At 42.4% G+C, this 22,427-nt stretch overlaps 1 protein-coding gene across 3 annotated transcripts in view; it reads left to right on the forward strand.

Moving 5' to 3' along the window:
- The first annotated feature begins 453 nt into the window (after positions 1 to 453).
- Positions 454 to 22,427, forward strand: part of LOC147678117 (hydroperoxide isomerase ALOXE3-like) — a 186,462-nt gene continuing 164,488 nt past the window's right edge. For 2 of the 3 annotated variants that reach the window (XM_086945974.1, XM_086945975.1), the window contains exon 1: positions 669 to 883. In XM_086945974.1, coding sequence (XP_086802100.1) covers positions 737 to 883 — 147 coding nt within the window. In that variant the 5' untranslated portion in view covers positions 669 to 736. Of the gene's footprint in view, positions 884 to 22,427 lie in introns of all 3 variants that reach the window. The other variant, XM_086945973.1, reaches the window with a different exon arrangement.

Below are 22,427 nucleotides of genomic sequence, written 5' to 3' on the forward strand. Positions count from 1 at the left end.
AATGAAGGAACACCCTCTGTTGATATCAATGGCGCTCTAAGTGCACCAGGGCAATCGGTATTATAGAGGGGGACACAGAAGCGTCTGCATCCCCTTCTATAATACCACCAAAGTGCCCCGGGGGCGTGCAAAGCAGGTGCAAATGCCTTTTGCACCCCCGGGGCACCATCTGTAATGAGACCCTAGGTGTTTATGCAAAATTGTTACATTGCTGATTGTGTCCCTTAGGAAGCTGTTGGGGCCTACTTTATAGTTAGTGCTTAATTTGTAAAACAAAGAGTGCTGGTGCCCGAAGCTTTGCTCAGAATCCTGCAGCAGGTGAAATGTAACCTTGGTGGCTGAGCGATAGGTCTGGATCCACTCCCTGGGAGCAGGGAGTGTCTGATTCACTATCAGACACTCCCTGCCCCTTTATCTCGCTCGTTCTCGTCACTGTGTTCTCACCTTTTTGACGGTTTTCCAACTAATCTTTCTTTATCACCTTTTCTCTGGAAATACCTGACGTGGTCAACTGAACCTCTTCAGCGAATTCTCAAGAAACAGCGGTAGTTACGAAAAGCTTTTGAAGTGTCTTCCTGTCCGCCATTTAATCTTGGGTTCTCTGATAAGGGTGGCTCAGGTCCAGCCTCCCTGTGTGTAAAAGGGGTTGGGTTTGATAGAGACGCTGCTGAGTTCCTTTAAAAAAAGAAGGGATTCAGACCGTGTGACCCAGGACCACAGAGCTGCTCTCGTGGACATGGCGGACTACAAAATACAGGTGGTGACAGGCACGGCCCTCTGTGCCGGCACCCTGGACTGCATCTCCATCACCCTGGTGGGGTCCCAGGGCGAGGGTGAAAAGCGGAGTCTTGATCACTTTGGCCGTGATTTCCGTCCAGGAGCTGTAAGTAGAGGCGCAGACGGAAAGATGTGGGCGCGCGCGCAGGACTGGCGTAGGCACTCTGCCCCCCGCCCGAGGTGACGACCGTTAGGGGTTGCCCGTGAGTTTCGATGCTTACTTGCTGTCTCTCTTTATGCACCTTTCATCACCCCCCCCCCCCCCCCCCCACCCCTCCCACGGATAGAGCCCCCTCCAGGTCAGACAGCACCCAGTGTGGCCATTGCCCTGAACGTGACACACTCTCGACTCCCTTCATCAGCTACTGATTGCCGCACTTTCTTTTAAAGTTTCTACTCTCTTGCTGTGTCAACAGTTCCATCTCTATACTCCTCCAGGGCACACGTCTGTGTACACGCGGGTAGATAGCGTCCACTTACTATTTTCACGGGCTGGATGCCGTCCTCCTTGCCAAGAGAACTTGGGCCCCCGTGAAATAGGCTGAAGCTGTGTAATTTTCCAACCCCCCGGACACATTCGCCTGCACATTGTCTGCTTTCCTTTCAGGGCAGCAACGTGCGGGTAGAAGGGCTTTTCCATTTTAGATTCCAGCAGGCGGGTCCAAAACAAAGGCTAGCGTTCAGCGTCCTTCAGCCCTCCTTTTGTTCCCGTTTAATCCTGGCTAGGAGCTATATGAGCCTCACACATAGATGCCAATGCAATGGAGGAGAAAAAAGTAACATAGCATGTTACCACTTCATCTCATCACAGGTACTTAAGAGCAACTATGATTCGAAAGGCAAGCTTTAGACTTTGTTCAATATATAAGAGTTAATCATGCACTGTCAGATGTTTAAGTCTGCTTGAGTAATTTTTGTATTTCTTTTGTAGTCATATGTAGGGCGTCAGAGCACTCTACATGATGCACACACATTAGATATTGATAATAAATCACACAAGTGTGTAAATCGTTGAACAGAAAATGTTACTAAAGCAAATAAGGTTACAAGTTTTAGAAGTCATATCATCCTTCATAGCACCTTGCTATATTTATGAACTGCAGGCAACAACGGATCTCTGTTAAAAGCAGTATTCCACTTACCTATCTACCCAAAACAAAAATCTGTAATCTGGATGTTGCGCAAAGTGATTTGAAGGAAACATATTAACCCTTTGCGGGAAACACAATAACTCTCTATGCCACTGTGAGTCAAGACTGTGACTAGACAAGCACAGATCTCTCCAGAAAATGTACTAACCACTAGACTTAACTTACCATTATTATTATTCCCTAAGATTTACTGGGTACACAAAGATCTCCGCAGCAGGTGCCTTAACTCCAGAAGATATTTAAAAATTCAGTCTTTGCAACCAATTAAGTTTCAACAGATTAACTGCTATGTTTATTCTTGTTGCCAATTTCTTTGAGGCCAAGTTAAAAAAAAAATTGCACAATGAGCCCTAGATTTACTAAGATTTTGCATTTGGGTTCCATCACATTTTTGTCACAGCCGCAATGCTAAATCTATTTGGAATTCACAAAGCCAGTCAGATTTTTGATTTGGGTATCTTTGTAAATACAAAAGTAATGCAACACAGCTTATAGCACTGACTAGTGTTATCTTGCGTCAGGCCATTCTGTAGCGTATATGCAAGGAAGAAATAGCCTTAAAGGATAGTTTTTGCACAGAAGAGGATGTCTTTCTGTACAAAAACTATACTGAGCACAACACAGAACCCCTTGCGACAAGACACAAGGGTGCCTGCATTGGCAATAGGCAACTACAAGTGCACCTGTGCTAAGAGAGAGCAGAACTTTGCCATATCTTTGAAAATATGGTACTGATCTTCTCTCTCCCTTTCATGCATCCCAGCGCAGCAACTTCACATGCTGCGTTGCATTAAATCTTTGTAAATCCAGCCCCAATCACAGACTGCTTTTCATGACTCTGCCCTCCTGACTCCACCCTCTTTTTGATACCACACCTTGACCACCAATGTAAGGGATTCCTTAGTAAAGTTTTTCCAAATCCAACACTGCTGTGAGTATCACACGCAGTGCAGAAGCAACACTGGAAACATTAAAAAAAACTCACATCCGCCCTTTGATTTTTCCCAGCATGCCCAGCTTCAGAGGCCCAGAAGAAATCAGCATACTTGGGCTGTTAATTCCTGCAATCAGGGAATTCAAGTCACAAGCTTATGTACTGATCAGCTTTCATTTGTTAAATCTCATAATATACTCAAATATATTCATATGCAAAACATGTGTGACGTCTTAAATTTGATGTCACTGTCTGTGAGTTCATGTGTCAATCAATCAACAAAATTTGTAGAGCGCGCTACTCAACCATAGGGTCTCAAGGCGCTGAGGGGGTGGGGTCGCCACTGCTCGAACAGCCAGGTCTTGAGTTGTTTCCTGAAAGAGAGATGGTCCAGCCGTAGGTGAGTGGGGATGGAGTTCCATGTCGTGGCTGCCAGGTAGGAGAAGGATCTTCCTCCGATGGTGGATTTGCAAATTCGTGGGACGGAGGCGAGGGCGAGGCTGGCGGATCGGAGCTGGCGGGTGGGTGTGTAGAATGTGAGGCGGCTGTTGAGGTACTTCGGGCCCGTGTCGTGGAGAGCCTTGTGTGCGTGGGTGAGGAGTCTGAACATGATCCTCTTGCTGACGTGGAGCCAGTGCCGATCTTTCAGGTGGGCAGAGATGTGGCTGTGGCGAGGGATGTCAGGGATGAGTCGAGCTGAGGCGTTCTGAATGCGCTGGAGGCTTTTCTGGAGTTTGGCTGTGGTTCCAGCGTAGAGGGTGTTCCCGTAGTCCAGACGGCTGGGGACGAGGGCCTGGGTGACCATATTCCTGGTTTCAGTGGGGATCCATCGGAAGATCTTTCGGAGCATGCGCAGGGTGTTGAAGCAGGATGACGAGACGGCGTTGACTTGCTTGGTCATCGTGAGGGAGGAGTCCAGGATAAAGCCCAGGTTGCGTGCGTGGTCCGTTGGCTTGGGTGCGGTGCCTAGGGCAGGTGGCCAGCAGGAGTCATCCCAGGCAGAAGGAGATGGTCCGAGGATGAGGACTTCCGTCTTGTCTGAGTTCAGTTTCAGACGGCTGATCTTCATCCATTCTGCGACGTCTTTCATTCCTTCCTGGAGGTTGGCTTTGGCGGTGGCGGGGTCGTTGGTGAGGGAGAGGATCAGCTGGGTGTCGTCGGCGTAGGAGATGATGTTGAGGTTGTGTTGGCGAGCGATGGCTGCGAGAGGGCTCATGTAGACGTTGAAGAGGGTGGGGCTGAGTGAGGATCCTTACGGGACGCTGCAGATGACTTCGGTGGCCGCGGATCGAAACGGGGGGAGGCGGACTCTTTGGGTTCTACAGGCAAGGAACAAGATGATCCACTCCAGTGCCGCTCCTTGGATTCCGGTGTTGCTGAGGCACTGTATCAGGGCGCGGTGGCATACGGTGTCGGAGGCTGCTGAGAGGTCCAGGAGGATGAGGGCAGCAGTTTCCCCGTTGTCGAGCAGGGACCTGATGTCGTTGGTGGCTGCGATGAGGGCGGTCTCGGTGCTGTGGTTTGCCCGGAAACCGGACTGTGAGGGGTCAAGGGATCCGTTGGTCTCGAGGAAGGCGGAGAGTTGTCTGTTGACAGTCTTCTCGATGACTTTGGCTGGAAAGGGGAGCAGCGAGATGGGACGGAAGTTCTTGAGGTCCGTGGGGTCCGCGGTGGGTTTCTTCAGGAGGCGCTCAGCTCGGCATGTTTCCAGCTTTCCGGGAAGGTAGCGGATGCGAAAGAGCTGTTGATGATGTTCCGGAGTTGGGGTGCGATGATGGAGTCTGGATGCCATTTCCTGTGATGTCACTTCCTGTGATGCCACATGCAATGTCACGCTCCGTGATGTCACACGCAGTGATGTCACTTGCAAACTTCTAACTTGGTGAGTCTCCCCACTTCTTTTTTTAGGACTCATGTCCTATACTACTCATTTTCAACAGTAATCAGTTTCACCTCCACTACAGGAAGGTTATAAAGGAGCCACTTTGTACTTCACGATCCGAGCCAGACCCAACCCACCTTAACCCCGAACCCTCTGCCCAATACCTGACCATAAATACCTACCTGCAAATCCAGAGTAAGATCCAGCTGTCCAAGTACATTAACATGATAGGAACTGCATATAAAATATAACACACAGGCATTAAATGAAAAATAAATGCAAGTGAAACTAATCTGTGTGAAATGCATTGAATTGGCGGGAAGGCTGAGTTGGTTAAAGTGCTCACTTCAGATGTCTGTGTGTAGAATCAGAGTGTCATTGATTTGAATAGTGGTTGATGGATAGGGAAAAGTGAAAGGTATTTGTAGTGCCAGGAGGTCCAGCCTGTGACAGAAGCACTGCGAATATGTACGTCATCAGCTTAAAAATTTACTTCACACAGCATAAGACAAGCTGCACACAGTGTAAGAAAAGTTGCTGCAAAAAGTGTAACAAATTAAATTGAAGTACTTTCTGAAGTAATAGTTTTTGGAATACACAATTATACTGTACCTGGTGCAAACCTATTTTTCTAGATTCCTATTAAAAGTATACATTTCAGAACTGAAAACACTCTTGGAGTACCTTCAAAGTGTTATCAATCTTTGTTACTATGAAGTTTCAAATGATTCTTCCAATTGAAGACTATATATACACTGTTCGAAGCAGCCTTTAGATTTGCTGATTAATCAATTGCAGACATTTACTTTTGTTTTCAGTTAGTAGGTACCCTGTAGAGGCCGTCTGTTTCTTCTTTTTCTCTATGTCCCTCCTATGGCTTTTCAACCTGAGTCAAATCAAGGTCAACTATATAAGAGTTCATTGACGTTTGTTTATTTAACCACAAAATTGGGAACTATTTTGGTAAGATTAATATCGCTTGGGAACTCCATCCCCACTTGGACTGCTGGTAATATAATTAAAAAACTAGTAACCTAAAGCTGCGAAGTCGACTAAAACCATAATTTCTGTAATGTCTGATAGTTTTACTAGGGTAATCACCACAGTGGGTCAAGGTGAACATAACCACACAAATATAGACAGGGAAACAGCTACTGACAAAATAACAATGATAAATATCTGCAGACAAATTGTTGACTTACTGAGCGACACATTTTTGACTTACTAAGCGGTGGCTGGCATCTATGGGGGGGGTGGGCAGGAACTTGCATAAAAAAACGAATTACAAAATAAAAACCACTGGACCTCCGTTCGCAACTGAAAGCTGTCCCCTCACTGGTTGGTATTTAGCTCTGTGATTGCCTAAGCTTCATAAACTGTAGTCTGCTGCTGCATCCTGATTAAGCATGGGCGAATTTTGCGAATCTCGCGTTCGCGAAATTTGCGGATTTGCGAACTCGCAATCCGCAAAATCCGCGAATTCTCGCGAATTTGCGGATTTTTTTTTTGTGTTTGCGCGGGTTTCTGCCAGTTCGCGAGGGTTTTTTACAATTTCGCAAAGCGCGAACTTACCTGTCGGGTCGCAAGTTTCGCGAACTTGTTGTTTCTACGTGTCCAGCCTGTTTGGGACACTCTTCTTCATCACTGCCACTCTCTGTCACCACTGCCACTCTCTGACTACTCATGCCACCCTCTGGCCCACCCATGCCACCCTCTGTTTCATCACAGCACCCTCTGGTTGTCCAGTCAGTGTACATTATTGTGGCAACGCAAGCACACCTTCCCTGCCTCAAGTGACCTGAATTAATTTGGGGCTGATTAATGTGTCACAGAATATTTTTTTAGCTGGCACCTGCTTCCTTAGTGCTTCCTGATTAGTGATCTTTTGCACTTGCTAAGTGCTTTCATTGTTGCAAAATTAGTTACAACACCTGCCCTGCCCCAACTGACAATAATGAATTAGGGGCTGATTAATGGATTTGAACTTCCAGCCTGGCTCCTGCTTGTCTCCCTTAGCTGTAATTCAGGACCTTTGTGGCATATGTGTAACTATTCTGAGGTTCAGAGCAGGGTCACATAATAGTTGCAACTGGCAACTGAACTCTGGAGGGGCCCCTCAGGAAGCACTACAGGAAATGGCTACTAATGATGAGCCTGAACTTTTGAACCTGGTAAGTAGTTTCAGTTTTGCTAAGATCGTATTTCTGCAATTTTGCACTTATTCGCGGGGCGCAAAGTTGTACTGGGAAGCCGCGAACTCACGCGAACAGTGCGAGCAAGCCATAAAATCCGCTGCTCGCGGATTTGCGGATTTTGCGGGAGATTCGCAAATCTCGCGGATTGCGAATTTACTGAAAATCCGCAAAATCCGTGAGCGAAACGGATTTTCCGCCCATGCTTAATCCTGATCAGTGCACCCGCCTCATGCCACTCCCCCCTGACACACAACCCGTATCCACCCCCACTGGGCCCAGTGAAGTATTTGCAAGATGGTCAATGAAAGTGCTTAGTTGGTACACACACTTCCTAGGCACTCCCTAGTTTGGTGAGTCACACTCTCTCTCTTTGAAATTTCTTAGGAAAGCTCATTACCCTTCAACATGAGCATTTGGGGCCTCATTTATGCGGACCTACCGGCGGTTTTGTGCCACCAGAACGTCACTTTTGGCGCAATCTGCCACAGCATATTTATAAGGCCACGTAAAGCCACTTTACAAAGCTTTTCATGGCCTTATAAATATGTGCCACTTTCACGCAGAAAACTGCATGGAAGGGGCATTCCATGGGTGTTGCTGTGGGTGTTCCCATGCAATACCCATGGAACCCGACACATTCCCTGATTAACGAGAAGTCGTGAACCTGGGAATGTGTCAAAACCATACGCATCCCTATGGGTGGTGTTAGGGAGGCAAAACAAAGACAAATGTTTTAATTTCTCCTTGTGTTGTTCATTCCTGCACAAAATCAATCAGTCCCACTTTGCAAGCATCCTTGCACGATGGTGCAAGGGTGCTGATGTATCTAAAAATCCTCATACTTCTTCTCAGGGGTCTTACCAATAAGTAGTCCATTCAAAAGCAGCAAAGAAATCAACAGAGAATCTGAAATATGAAAAGGCATCTTTATTACAATTAATTGTGAGGCTACGTCGCCCAGTCACACCTAAAGCAATTGAATGAGGTAGCCTGCTTGAATGGTCTCTGCACAGACCTTTTATACCGTTTATTATGCCCTAGGCACGCATTTTCTCTTTGAAGTACATTATTGTTGGTCACTCCCAGGACGTGCACACAAAGCACTGTATGATGACAAACCCACTTTCAAGATAAGTCCAGGCCATAAACAATGTCCACATAATGTGTACATTCTCTAGCTGACAAGGCCGGATAAACCCAAAACATTAAGATCACAGCCCATGTCATAAATAGCTTGTGGAGGCAGGAACAGGAACAGATGGAAGTAAGATAGGCACGTTTGTGTGTAGTAAATCTTTACAATGTCCTGTGCTCTGATCTATAATCTTGATCAGCTAAAGGGCAGGAACTGGCTTGGCAAGGTTAGCCTCAAGCAACAGGGTCAGCTTTCGTCAGGTGATGCAGAAGTCAGCACAAACCCATGCTAAGGTTATGTCCTTAAATACTTGTTCTGCCATGGTGAGAGCCTACTGTAAGGGCAATGCACAAAATGGCTGCTATTCACAAAATGGAACCCGAGGGTTCAAAACAGAACCTTCAAATACACAGTGAATCCATTGGTGTAACATGATGAAAACACTCATGCATACCGCATTCGTCATTTGCGGGTCGCTGATACCAATTTCATAACAGAATCATGATATTTAAAACACAGGTTCAGAATTTTCAGAACCACAGCCCATCCTTTTGCCCTTACATAGGCAATAACCTATACTCATGCTAATCTGAGTCCAGGTCTATATTCATCACTAACTGGTGTTGGTGTAAAAGCTGAACGAATGAATTATTGACAAACTCTAATCTTCTAGCAGACTAGTGTTCAGGCAGAGGGTGAAAAGAATGCGAGGAAACAGTAGGAGGAGGTATGGGCTGTGTAGTGTGTACAAATGATACTCGAAAGGTGAATAAAGCATAGCCTATTAAAAACATCATTATACTACACAACATAAAAATGCATATTATTAAAAATCATTTTTTCGCCATGTTCAAAAGGGTAAACTTAAGATATCTCCTATTGAGATGGAAACACTTGTCTTACTATAATATTGGGTCAGTTAACCAGCCTATCACTACCCAGACAGTCAGTCTGAAAAAACATTTTACTTAACATGGGGGGTCCCTGATACATCACTACAGTCTAGAAGTGTGCACATAAACAATACACCCATAATAATAAATGGGCTGACTGGTGAAAGGAATATGGAGAAGGGGATATGGAACTAGGACACAACTAAAATCCCCAATAACTAAGCATGATGCGACATTGGTCAGGGGAGAAGCAATAAAAGAAAAATCTATAGGAGGGACAAGAGTTTGTTCGGGTACCTCAGGCATGTGACACAGCATCAAGAGTACGGGGGATACACAAAAGACCAAAGTTACACAAATTCTAACTCTACCACTGGCAACTACACCATATACGGTAATCCTAACTAATGTTCCTGTTCTCTCTTCAGGAGAAAAAAAATGAAACCTGGTTTCCTTTCAAGGGACAAAGCCATATGCTATTTGGGAAACAAAACATGATTAAGTAATGCAATATTGAAATTAGGTCACCTTGAGTCACAGATCTATAATTCCATCCTTAGGTCTAATCAAGGATACATAACAATTTACGGCTGCCTATTCCTTTAAGGGAATGTGCAGTAAGTGACTAACATCAGGTGATACACTTTGAACCTGTATATCTTTTTAGTTCTCTTCAATATCAATATAGCCAGATTTAGGCATGCACTGGTAAAAGTGCTGCCTGTCTTCCTCACAGTATGAAAACCATATCTGTGAAATTTATTATTATACCAAATCCATCCAACTCTTGTGTAACGATACGTATCGTCATACGGATCCCTTCACAACACAGGAGAACTTGTAATAGTAACAACATAAAACAAAACATACACAAAATAAAAAATGCACATGTCAAGCCATCAGATATACTCGCTGTATATCAAGCACAAAAAGGCAGCACAGACAAAACAACAGCATGTGGATAAGCGGTGACACACAGCGCCATGGCATATGTACTTTATGCACTGTAAACCTGCAGCCCAAAATGCAATATTTGGGCCTGTCTAAATTCTGTCAGGTCTAAGCTCCATACCCTCCTTTTGACAGTGAGCACAACGCAGTTGGAGTCTACTGTCAAACATAACTTCACTGTCTCTCTTCTAACATACAGGTCCAATTAAAATATTTCATGACAGGGCCAAATACACAAACGAAAAAATGAACATTTTGTTCCAAAGAAATTACGCAAAAACACATCTCTTTTCAAATAATCAAACTCATGTGTCTTGTCTGCCTTAGAACAATCCGTGAATAATCTGTTGGCAGAAGCAGAAAAATACACAACACAAAAAACATTGTAACATACACAAAAATACATTTTCATTACTTAACTTTTACTCTCTTGTCAGTGCACTTCGCAACATCAAGCCAGTTTATTTTTACCGTTCTAAAAGGAATTGTTACACTGATACTCCATATGAATGTGGCACCTATAATGTGCACTGAAAAAAATAATACCTAATGAGCAAATCTTTTTTTACGTAGGCCTGTAGCCTGTAGCCTTCAAAATTCTTGGAAAAGGGCTGCATCTTATTTTCTATCTAAGACTTAATGCAACACTTCATTTTCTGTAAAATAAACGCAGCTAGCAAACATTATTCTCCTTACAGTGAAGACACAAATGTATCAGTTCTGCAGATTATTTAACACATGTTTGGGACCTTCAGAGAAACCCCTATTTATTTTCCCTTTTAAATTAAGTTCTTTAATTTTATTGATGTTCTCACGGAGAAACCAGAAACCCCACCTCTAGAGGCCCATTCAGAGAGGTCATTCTGCATTCCTCGGAGGCAAAGTCCTAATTAAGAGGTCACAAATGTCAACATGACAGCCTTCTCCATTATTTACAGGGAAACTAAAAAGATAACAGCGCGGCTCGAGCCAGCCATCCTCTCAGCCCCCAGCTTCTGCCACACTGAACCCGTCAAAGCCAGAAGGCTTCTAACCTGCAATAATTAACTCTATTTTGAAAAATAATTTCTCTTTTTTTTAGGCGCTAAAATTATCTCTATTCCCAGATCATTAAACTACATTCACTGTCAATAGTTCTCAAAACCTAAGGACACACAGACCAGTTTTTAGAGTAAATGCTTGTTGCAATCCTATGGTACACACCTCATCAGTCTTAAATGAACAAACTTTCCGTAGGCCTAGCTGAAGCTAGAACCTTCAACCCTGATATTAAAACAAGCCTTTGTACTGGCACATTAACCCACTGAATCATAAGAAGCCACAACCTGCAAATATATATCAAAACCTAAATGTATGTATTTGCATGAGCCCGAGACACTTTAAAAAGTACTCTGAATGAAAGCAAAATGCTGTTTAAACAGTGATTTTACTCAAAATCGACTTTCATATTTTGGGCATTAAAAAATGAATATCCTACAATTTTCTTGCATAATATGCATTACTAGAATGTCTATTACATAACCCATGAGTCAGGCATTTGAAAATAATAACTTATACTTTATAAAAATGAGCTTGCTTGCGCCTATGCCAAGGGGAAATTATACACACGAATACTTGTCATTTTAGTGATACAACATAACTTAAATCAAATTTTATTGCTAGGAGGTCATAGTATGAGTGTTAAGCTTTATAAATATTAAAAAACGATTTTTGTAGCACTTATTTTTAATAATTATTTTTCATAATAATAATTATTTTGTCTTCTAAAAAAAAAACAATTATTTCTTTTTTGTGATTGTTCTACATATAAGAGCCCGCTGCATCCCTTGCCTATCATTTAGATGCAGTAACTCACAAACCTAAGCGCATATGCCTAACTTAAAACGCGTCACAGTCCTGCGTCACATTTTTGCGGCACATTTAGTTAAAAGGACGGTTATGCAAAATTCCACCCGTGTTTAACTGGAAAAGTGCTGGCTGAATAAACATTCCAATCAAATATACTGCAGCTGAAAGGTTTGCCTGTGAACATCTAATACAGTGCATTTAAGGAAAAATGCTGTAAATTTATTTATTTTTGCAAAAATATATAATTTCGTTTTTGTTTGGGGCCTTATTTATCCATTAAATGTGACCCACACACACACATTGAGCTCATTTCAAACATAAACAGAAAGTGTTGAAACATTCAGGACACACAATACAGTGCTTTCATAAATTGCGTGAACGCTATGTACATACCGAAGTTACACTAATGAGAAAAACCACATAAACATCCAAACACACATTAAACCCACAAATCAACACTTAGGACGAAAACAGGACAGTCCAGACTGTACGTAGCTGTAAGTCATATTTACAAGAAACACTTCTCAATAGTGTTCCAAAAGACTGCAGAAACAGCCCAACAGACCACAGAATGTGCAGGAAACCAAAAATACACTCAATTCACTAGCTGTAGCTGGCAGAACACCAAAAATCGTTCTGCATCTCCATTCATAAAAGTGCACAGAGCAAAGGATCCTTGTTATGTATCATGTCATATTTTAATTCCCTGGGGATACAAAATCACCAAGGAAGAAATATGTTAGTAAACCTAACCTATTTAGATATTCCCTTTAGGGGAGACCGGCTAATCCAAACGTATACAAAATTGGCCAACACAAATTTTTAAATTTGCTAAGATCAGGCATCTTATAGCTCACTAATCTAGGTTCAAACTTCAAGGGGCTATCTCTATCGATACACTTGTAAATATACAAGACCCTCGGTTATTGAAAATTGCAATCTTCAAATAGTACTAAGGACTAAACAAACCAAGCAAAGAACCACAGAACAAAGGACTGGGAGCGACCCACTTATACTTCAACTAAAGCAGATGGAGAAAAAAAAATCCCTTCCTTACTTGCCTACACAAATTGCAATTCGCATATACAAACCTATACAAACCTTGTCCAAATTCTAACTGCCAAATTCTAACGGCACTAACAGTCTCTTTCTTAAAAAACTTACGCCAAAAAAAGGTTGCTCAGTCAGGAGTGACATCTTTTAGAGAGTTTAAGTCAGAAAAATCAAAATATACTGAGCCGCAAAGACAGATAATCCCCCAGAACCTCCGTGCACAGAGTACCTCTTTTAGTAGATTTCTGTCTTGCCTTCCCCGGTAGATTTCTGTCCTCTGACATGATTACTCCTCCAGATAGTCACTTCTTGATGAGGCCCACAGTTGGTCGCGCCATCTGATGTATCTAAAAATCCTCATACTCCTTCTCAGGGGTCTTACCAATAAGTAGTCCATTCAAAAGCAGCAAAGAAATCAACAGAGAATCTGAAATATGAAAAGACATCTTTATTACAATTAATTGTGAGGCTACGTCGCCCAGTCACACCTAAAGCAACTGAATGAGGTAGCCTGCTTGAATGGTCTCCGCACAGACCTTTTATACCGTTTATTATGCCCTAGGAACACATTTTCTCTTTGAAGTACATTATTGTTGGTCACTCCCAGGGCGTGCACACAAAGCACTGTATGATGACAAACCCACTTTCAAGATAAGTCCAGGCCATAAACAATGTCCACATAATGCGTACATTCTCTAGCTGACAAGGCCGGATAAACCCAAAAAATTAAGATCACAGCCCATGTCATAAATAGCTCGTGGAGGCAGGAACAGGAACAGATGGAAGTAAGATAGGCACGTTTGTGTGTAGTAAATCTTTACACTGTCCTGTGCTCGGATCTATAATCTTGATCAGCTAAAGGGCAGGAACTGGCTTGGCAAGGTTAGCCTCAAGCAACAGGGTCAGCTTTCGTCAGGTCATGCAGAAGTCAGCACAAACCCATGCTAAGGTTATGTCCTTAAATACTTGTTCTGCCATGGTGAGAGCCTGCTGTAAGGGCAATGCACAAAATGGCTGCTATTCACAAAATGGAACCCGATGATTCAAAACAGAACCTTCAAATACACAGTGAATTCATTGGTGTAACATGATGAAAACACTCATGCATACCGCATTCGTCATTTGCGGTTCGCTGATACCAATTTCATAACAGAATCATGATATTTAAAACACAGGTTCAGAATTTTCAGAACCACAGGGCATGCATTGGTGAACTGCAGCCCACTGCGTACGGGTGCGGAAGAAAGTACAGGAATGCTCCGTATCACGTATATAAGGAGCACAACTGGCCTTTTGGTTTGACGTTGGGCAGTGCATCAACATTCTATGCTGCGATGCCCTATGTCAAAACCTCATAAATGAGCCCTTGGAGTTTTGCACATTCAGTGCCAAAATGCCATACGAATTCTTCCCCACCAGTTGGACTTGAAAAGAGTGGAAATGTTTAAATGAAACGTTAAAAAGATAGTTTATACTAAATGGACTTTGACAATGATAATTTCGAGAATTCCCATAAATAAAAAGTTCTTACACAAAAAAAATAGGAAGTTTTAAATTAAATTCATTATGGTGTTGTAAATATAGTTCCTTCTTTTGTAGAATTATACTGATGATAGTAGCAGTAGAATACAGACACTACACTTTATTGTGACAAACTTTGCAGCAATCTTAGCAGAGATGCTCGCTGAGCAGAGAGAAGATTGTTCTGTAGCAGGCGTGACACATGCCATGTTCACCAGTTCATGCTTTTTCATCTAGATTACTTCACTTGCCTGTATGTTTCCACTTCATAGCAATAACAATATATCTTAATTAGGGCTCCCGGTTAAATGGTATACTTTTTTTTTGCCATTTCCGTCTGTATTTATCCATATTTATTTTTTGCTAATATAATCTGTATTTATCAATATTTCCTTTGAGTTTTATGGAAAAATTAAGCTGAAATTAGTATATTTCCACATTTAGTTAACCAATAAATATGCACTTATACTCAAATGTCTGCCAGGTTCAGTGCTGTGGACACCTGAAGAAGATAAATTAGTGCATGTGTATGAAAATATGCAAATTTGAGTATCAACCTTGTGCATATCTACTACTGTTAAAGCCTCTTTACTAAAATTCCTTTCTTTTTTAGTCCCCTTCATCTATTAATCCATGCGTCTATTGGCCTGGCAGTCATGGCAGACATTATTTCGAATTATTCAAAAAGCAACCCGATTTCGTTTTTTTCTCCATATATAAAAACCGATACAGCCAAGAAAATGAATGCTTTCTGTCTGTTTTTATCCATGAAAATCAGTAAATACGGAAAACTGGGAGCTTTAATCTTAATTTATCACAAAAAAGTTCATTTAGTATCTCACCAGAACTGTGACTCATACAGTTTTAGAAGTTTCTCAGTGTGCTATCAGTAAAGCATTGACATGCCCCCAAAATAAATTGTATTTACCAAATGTAAAGCATACTGCCTTTTGCTGTGCAGACACTTCGAAATGCTCTTCTTTATGATCCCTACAATCTATATTAGTAGTGCTTCCTACTTTTTACATCTGTAGTGCTTTGGATCAACTGTTCTCTCTGCAGCATGTGCAGTAACCATAAGATTAAAATATACTGACAATTAGCTGCATTTCTTTCTAAGTTAATGTATGATTCAGATACACAAAACTGCCTGTGACCTTGTCGGAGTAAGCCTCAGCAAGGCCTACCAGTGCAAGGGGTTCGTCCTTCTCTGCACAAAGTCCTTAGACCATAAGAAGAAGTTGGCACAGAAACTGGAAGAGAAAATAAAATATTTATTACACCTCATGAGAGGGTACTACAATCCAAACAACACCCTCCGGTATTGTATGACGTAGCACACCGAACTAAGAGTACATGGCAACTTTATACACACAGGGGCTCAAAAGAAAGCGGTACAAACACAGAAGCAAGTTTTATGTACATATAAGGGCATACTGAAAGGCACAATCGATAAGTGGGCAGAGCTAACGGTTTTTGGGAACTAGTAAACACATTCCTATCTGGAACTAATTACTAACAGCTGCAGACCCTACTGGGAATGCGCAAAAGTGGAAAACACTAAATATAGCTTGTTGCTGGACAGATTTCAGACGCAGTTAACAAGGAGGTAGGACAAAGCACATGGTGAGCACATGGCGGCATGTGGTAGACAAAATGGCTGCCGCAAATACAAAATGGAGTCCGCTGAATGTTACGATAGTTGCTAAATACAGCTTGTCTTCTGCTAATGCTTAATCTAATCGCTGTCAAATTACAACAACCTTACATTTCAGAGGTTTTTCAGCAGTTTCAACACATTTTTGGACAGTGGTTAATTTGTAAACAATTAAGAGCCAGGGCTCTTGTCAGGAGGCAGCTTGCACCAGCCCATTTCTCCTCTTAATGCCGCCTAAAACAAAACCATAGGCAAGCCCATCTGAGCCTGTCTGCGCCCGTCCACGCCCAAACTGGACCAGGGGCCAGGAACCCTTCCCAAATCTGGCCCAAACAACCAAAATACACAGCGGATCAGCTGCTGTTTCTCAGGCTACTTCCTAGCTAGAAGGTACACACCTCAAATAATAATCCCAATCCTGGCCAGGGTAAAGGACTAAAGACTGTAAATTAACCTGAGCTCAACTCCCTGGTACCCATGGCAAAGACTAAAGAGTCTTACATAGAGGCATGGTATAAAGTATCTATGTAGTATTCAAGCAGCAATGAAGGTAAATCAATTTAGAAGAAACAGGGTACATTTAATAAACAAATGACACCAAAACAGCACAATTCAACAATTAGTTTATGATTGAATTGCTAACGTTGATGGTGCAAGGGTCGGTTACAGGGACCAAGTTCATACCAAAGAAAGCTTCACGTCATAGGCTGTCCCTTAGACAAGGTTTCAGGAAAGATATTGACTTTTGTTTAGAAAGCTCTGAGCAGAAGTTTGAATTTCACACTCACAGAAGGTCTCTCACTGGCCGGTGAAGATTTATATCTTCTGACTTTTTTGGAGTTGGGTTCTTCTAGCTGGGTAAGGCTGCAGTCTGTAGCCTAGGCTAGCTCCCCAAGGCCGGAGCTTTATCAGCGTGGCACAGCTGACTTCGAATTTCTGCTGTGGAGAAGAACTCAGTGGGAGCCACCTGAATCTTTAGTCCAATGCGTTTAATAAGACTTGCTTGGCAGATTGCCAACCAAGCCCTGCTGGTTCTAACAGCAAAAAGTTTGCAAAAAGTTTCTAAGTCCCAAGTTTCAGGATTTGACACCAGCAAAGAGTCCAGGATCTTGGGTACAGAACTAAGTGGTCAATATTCAATCCAACACAAGCAAGGACCAGGGCCCAGTACAGTTCCAGTTGGAACTGGTCAGTTATGCAGTTGCAGGAAATGCCTCTTGCATTTAGATGTGTCCTTGTAGCTTGAACAGGAGGTCAGTTTTATGACCCTGGTGTCGATATCTTTGTACTGGGTGCAAGCGGGAGAGAAGGTTAAGTCCTTCAGATCTCTTGTAAGGTCTCAAACAGCTAGGTTGGTCCTTTTCTGATCTTCCACATGCACAGGAGTGTTTTCAGGACGTTGTTCTCTGTGAATGTCAGATTTTTGCCTGAAACTAGCCTGTGGTTGGGAGAGAATTCTAGCCCAATCCCTAACAAATAGGGAAAAAGTTCCCAGGAGTGACGCTACCCATTTTGCAACATATTCTGGTGCCTTACATAAAAAACACAGTGCCCCTCTCTGCCTACATACAAGATAGTAAAACCCTTCTCCACATGTGTGGAACCTATGTCCCCACCCTAGGAAGGGGAATCCGGCGCCTCAGGTCAAAAAAGTATGCTTGAGATACATTTTGGGTCCAAAAAAATAGCGTGAATAGTAGTCCGTGTTGTGCAAGCACGCAGCCATTTGGGTTTTACGCCAGCCTGCTCCTACCTAGTCACTTCAAACCAGTTCTAGGGGCACCCCCCACTATGACTGGAGCCTGCCTGATTGGGGTTGCAAAGAAGCTGCCTGTGCAGCTGTCGTCTGACATGGAACACACCTATGAGGTTACTCAAGTTCTTGGGCACTGCCAGTTGGCCACCCTGCCAGAGGAACAGAAACAGCTCCCTACACCCAAGCCTTTTGTCTGCTGTTTTGGGAGCAGTGTTCACACCTCATTTAAGGTTAAGCACTCAGGGCTGCAGCTGGAGGCAAATGCAAATTAGCCTCCAGATGCTTTAGGCAGGGAAAAGGTAACTTTCTAAATGTACCTTTTACTTAGTATGTATTATGTATTATCTGTCTTTAAAAATATTTTAAAGAGTCCAAAAATTAAATTTCAAAGTGTTTTCTAGCAGCTGGGGATAGCATTATTACATGTATTATTGCATCCCGGTGTTTTCCTAAGGAACAAACAGCCTTACTACAGTGAAGATATCTCTTGTGGCTTTTTCATTGTAAGGACATGTTCAATATTATATTTCTCGATAACCTACTTTTAAATATCATGCTCCTGCCTTTTGGGCAAGGAGGACATCTTCTGGATGATTTATTATTATTTAAAAGAAAGGTTTAGATCTGTCAGAAGTGTTCATTTTGCCAAGTCGAATTACAGTTTAAAAGCTGCTTGAGTCAGGTTACAATTATAGGCCTGAAGCCATGCTTTACACTGTCACTGGAGAGAATGGCGTAATGGGGGCTACAGTCCATTAATTACATTTAACTTACAAGCCCTGGATACTCTTTGTACCTTATTAGTCACTTTTATAGCTAAGTAAAATATGCCTCAAAAGGGTATACCAAATTCATCATGCTGAAAGAAGGAGCACCCTCACGTTACCACTGGTTAGAATGGGTAAATTGCATAGTTCTACAGTCAGCAAAAAAAGTTAACACAAAAAACTGGGGGGTAAGCAATACATGGTCATTTCCTACAATACACAGGATTCTTTCATGAATCATTGATATATCCTGGTAGCTTGTCTTATGCAGCAGAGATTCCATGAGAAAGAATATCCCGGTAGCTTGTCTTATGCAGCAGAGATTCCATGAGAAAGAATTACATATGGTGCATTTGCAATATGATAAAGAAACATCACAGTTGATAAATAACAAAACATCCAAACCAAGTTAAAAGAAGATAACATAATAATCAAAATATCACCAAAATAAAGAAACAATAGGATGCCAAATCAATATAAGCCAGTGTTTTGCAGGTCACCAGCATTACGATGTCGGACAGAAAGCATTCCGACCGACTCCTTGACGGAATGGTTTCTAACCTAATTGGTACAGGGAGTCCAACTGATGGATTTCGATGCTTCCGAACACCGTTCGATCAGTCTCCTGTTGACTTCAATGGGAGCCTGTGCTCCGACCAACAACACAGGCTCCCATTGAATAGAGGGGTGGTTGCAGAAAACCTTGCACTCTGTGGTGGCCACCCCAGGGTGCTTTCCACACTGTGCATGGTTGGAAAGAGGGGACCCATGGGTACACCCACGGGCCCCAACCAGAGGACTCCGGGTGAAGGGGGGCCTGCTACAGGTCCCCAAAGACGGTTTTCTGACAGCCGATCCAAGTCGGAACAACTGATTCGGAAAGGTTGCCCGATTCTGACATCGTAATACGTCGGTCGGAAACGCGGTTCATAGACTTGTACGAATCGGCTCCAACTGACTTGGTTTCTCCAAATGCCGTTTGGAAATGAGTCGGAACCGAGTCGAAAAGTCTGACAGTGTCCAATTATTGTAATCAGTCGGTCGGATGAGTTTCCTAGTTGGTTGGAAACACGGGTTCCGACACGGATTCAGACAAAGTGAATGCCGTTGGGAGCCTTTCTGACCAACATCGTAATGAGGCCCTTTGTTATTTTTCCCATTTTAGCTCCCATAGAAAAAAGTGCAGGTGCTCACCCAAACAAATCATAACGTGTGACGCTTACCAGATTCACAACAACAATCTGCCCACCATGTAGAAAAAAAATTATTTTTCATTGCTTTGTAGCTATGGCCTTTGAAAACCTATTATGTTTCCCAAGAGATTGGTTTACTGTTTAGTCTTATGTGTGCTCTCACCAAAATGTCTTTCACTGATGTTGAGCTCCTGTATGTAATTGAGGGAGCAGATGCTATTGCCAAGGATAAGAGATTCTTCATTGTAATAAATATAACAAATCTTTATTATAAGAGGTGTGTACGAAACGCATGTGGTTTCCTTTCTGTAATTACATGAAATTTCCTAAACAATACCTGCAATTACTCATGATTACACAAAATGCATCTCCGGCACCTCAGGTCAAAAAAGTATGCTTGAGATATATTTTGGGTCCAAAAAAATAGGGTGAATAGTAGTCCGTGTTGTGCAAGCGCGCGGCCATTTGGGTTTTACGCCAGCCTGCTCCTACGTAGCCACACAAAATGCATCTCCGGCGCCTCAGGTCAAAAAAGTGTGCTTGAGACACATTTTGGGTCCAAAAAAATAGCGTGAATAGTAGTCCGTATTGTGCAAGCACGCGGCCATTTGGGTTTTACGCCAGCCTGCTCCTACCTAGCAATGCCACATTTTTCCAGGCCCCATTAACCACCATCAATCACATTCTGATTCACCTTTCACTTTTTTTCAACTTCATATTCTTTTTTTGCTAGTTTCTGAGTGCCTCTGTGTGTTTATCTTCAATATTTTTAGGCCTGGGTGGTGAACTTCGCACCGTTCGTGGAGTTTGCAGAGTTTTCTGCACTCTGCACTCCGCGGAGCACAAAAAGTGCAGAAAACTCTGCTTTGCGATGTGCAGTTTTTTCCTGCTCGCGATTGCAATCGCGAATGGTAAGTTGGCGAGTGCGAGCTGCAGCTTGGGTAGAATTTCTACCTGAGCGGCAGGAATACCAGCACAAACTGCAGTTCGCACTGCACTCAGCCATTCGCTGAACTTCACAGAGTTTTTTTGTAACTTTGCGGAGTTCTCTCCGCGAACTACGCCAGACCTGAATATTTTGCTCCCTTTTTTGTTTGGGTATCCCATTTCCCTGTTCCCAGCTATGGCAGTGACAGGCGGCACCATTGTATCCGATTCCGGCATCCTCTGTGGGTGATGGAAGTGTGAGAGTGTAATGCCTGTCACATTTGCAATGAGTCAGATGTTGTAGCCCTCATTTATTTTCTGTAATTCCACCTCGACCTCATGCTGCCAGCAGGCGACTGGATCTTGGAGGGCTACAGTAGGGGAGGAGAGTGTGGTGTGGCATTACTGCCACACCAGGGTCTCTGGCACCCAGAGGCAGGTGATGAATCACTGGACAGATATTATCTGTAAGAGGAGGACCTACTTGGCTTCTCAGTGACGGGGCTAGGTTAGTGATCGTATTGAAATTTTTAAAAATGTTATCTTTTATTTCTTATAATGAAACAAAACTTTTTTCAAGTGCACAGCCTATGAGATCTTAGGATACTGTTCTGTTAAGTTGGTGCAAATGTTCTGGGTGCTCCACAGGGTGGCGTCTTGCGTCATCAGAATGGTAGTGGTGTCAAAATTTTCAACATTAAGTACCAACTTCAAAAGGATTATTAGAAAACATTGGCCAATTCTTGATATGGAACCTGATTTTAATTCTCTATTTTCACAACCACCATTATTTGCCCACACTAGGAGTAAAAACATGGGAGAAATACTCAAACATAAGAAAACTGAAGCAACATTATTGAAAGAAACCAGACCATGCATGAACTGCAATAATTGTAATAATGTAATAAAGGGCAATACCTTAACACACCCCATGAAGGGTTACAATATCAAACTAAAAGTGTCTGCTACCTGTGATACATCTAATGAGAGACTGAACGTAAAATTAAAATACGCATTAACGAACACAAATCTAACATCAGAACACAGAACATGAGATCTGCAATTGCGACACATTTTTGGGAAGAGCATCATAATATCTCACAAATTAAATTTCTGGTTCTGGAAATAGTTCAAAGAATTGAAGGAAGGGACAATAACAAATATTTACTGCGACGTGAAAACTTTTGGGTAAGTAAATTGAACTCTAGCAAACCAAATGGTCTCAATGACCGTATAGAACTTGCATGTTATCTCTGATAAATTGTGTAACAGCTTTTTTGCTGCGTAAGTGTCTGCTACCTTGGTACAAGTATTGGTGATGTATTCTTATGAGCATATATTATGATATATAGTATGATTTATATGAACTTTTTCAAGAGGATGTATTATGTTTTACACTTCTTTATTGATTAGGAATGGATATCATCATTTACGTCACGTATATACACTATGCTTTAAGAACATATACACTCATCTATTCTTGGGGTCACTCCTGTCACTTTCTATTTATTTTGTTGCGTGATGTTTTAAATGCGAAATATTTCCCAATTCCTTTTCTGGTACTATTTTTCCTTTTTTATACTTTGAATACGCTAGCTAATATAGAGATTAGGAACCGCAGCAGCTGTTCTCTTTCACCGCGCTTGGCGGATAGTCCTTCATTTATTTCTTTGCGCACATGACCGCATTTGCGCAACCTATCAGGTTAGATGTTAAATATAATACGGAAGTGCCGCTTGTATTCGGCACGAACAAAGAAGTTTTCGTGGAGAACGTGTAACACACGA

Source organism: Lissotriton vulgaris, chromosome 12 (assembly GCF_964263255.1).
Source record: "Lissotriton vulgaris chromosome 12, aLisVul1.2, whole genome shotgun sequence".
Classification (NCBI taxonomy): Eukaryota; Metazoa; Chordata; class Amphibia; order Caudata; family Salamandridae; genus Lissotriton; species Lissotriton vulgaris.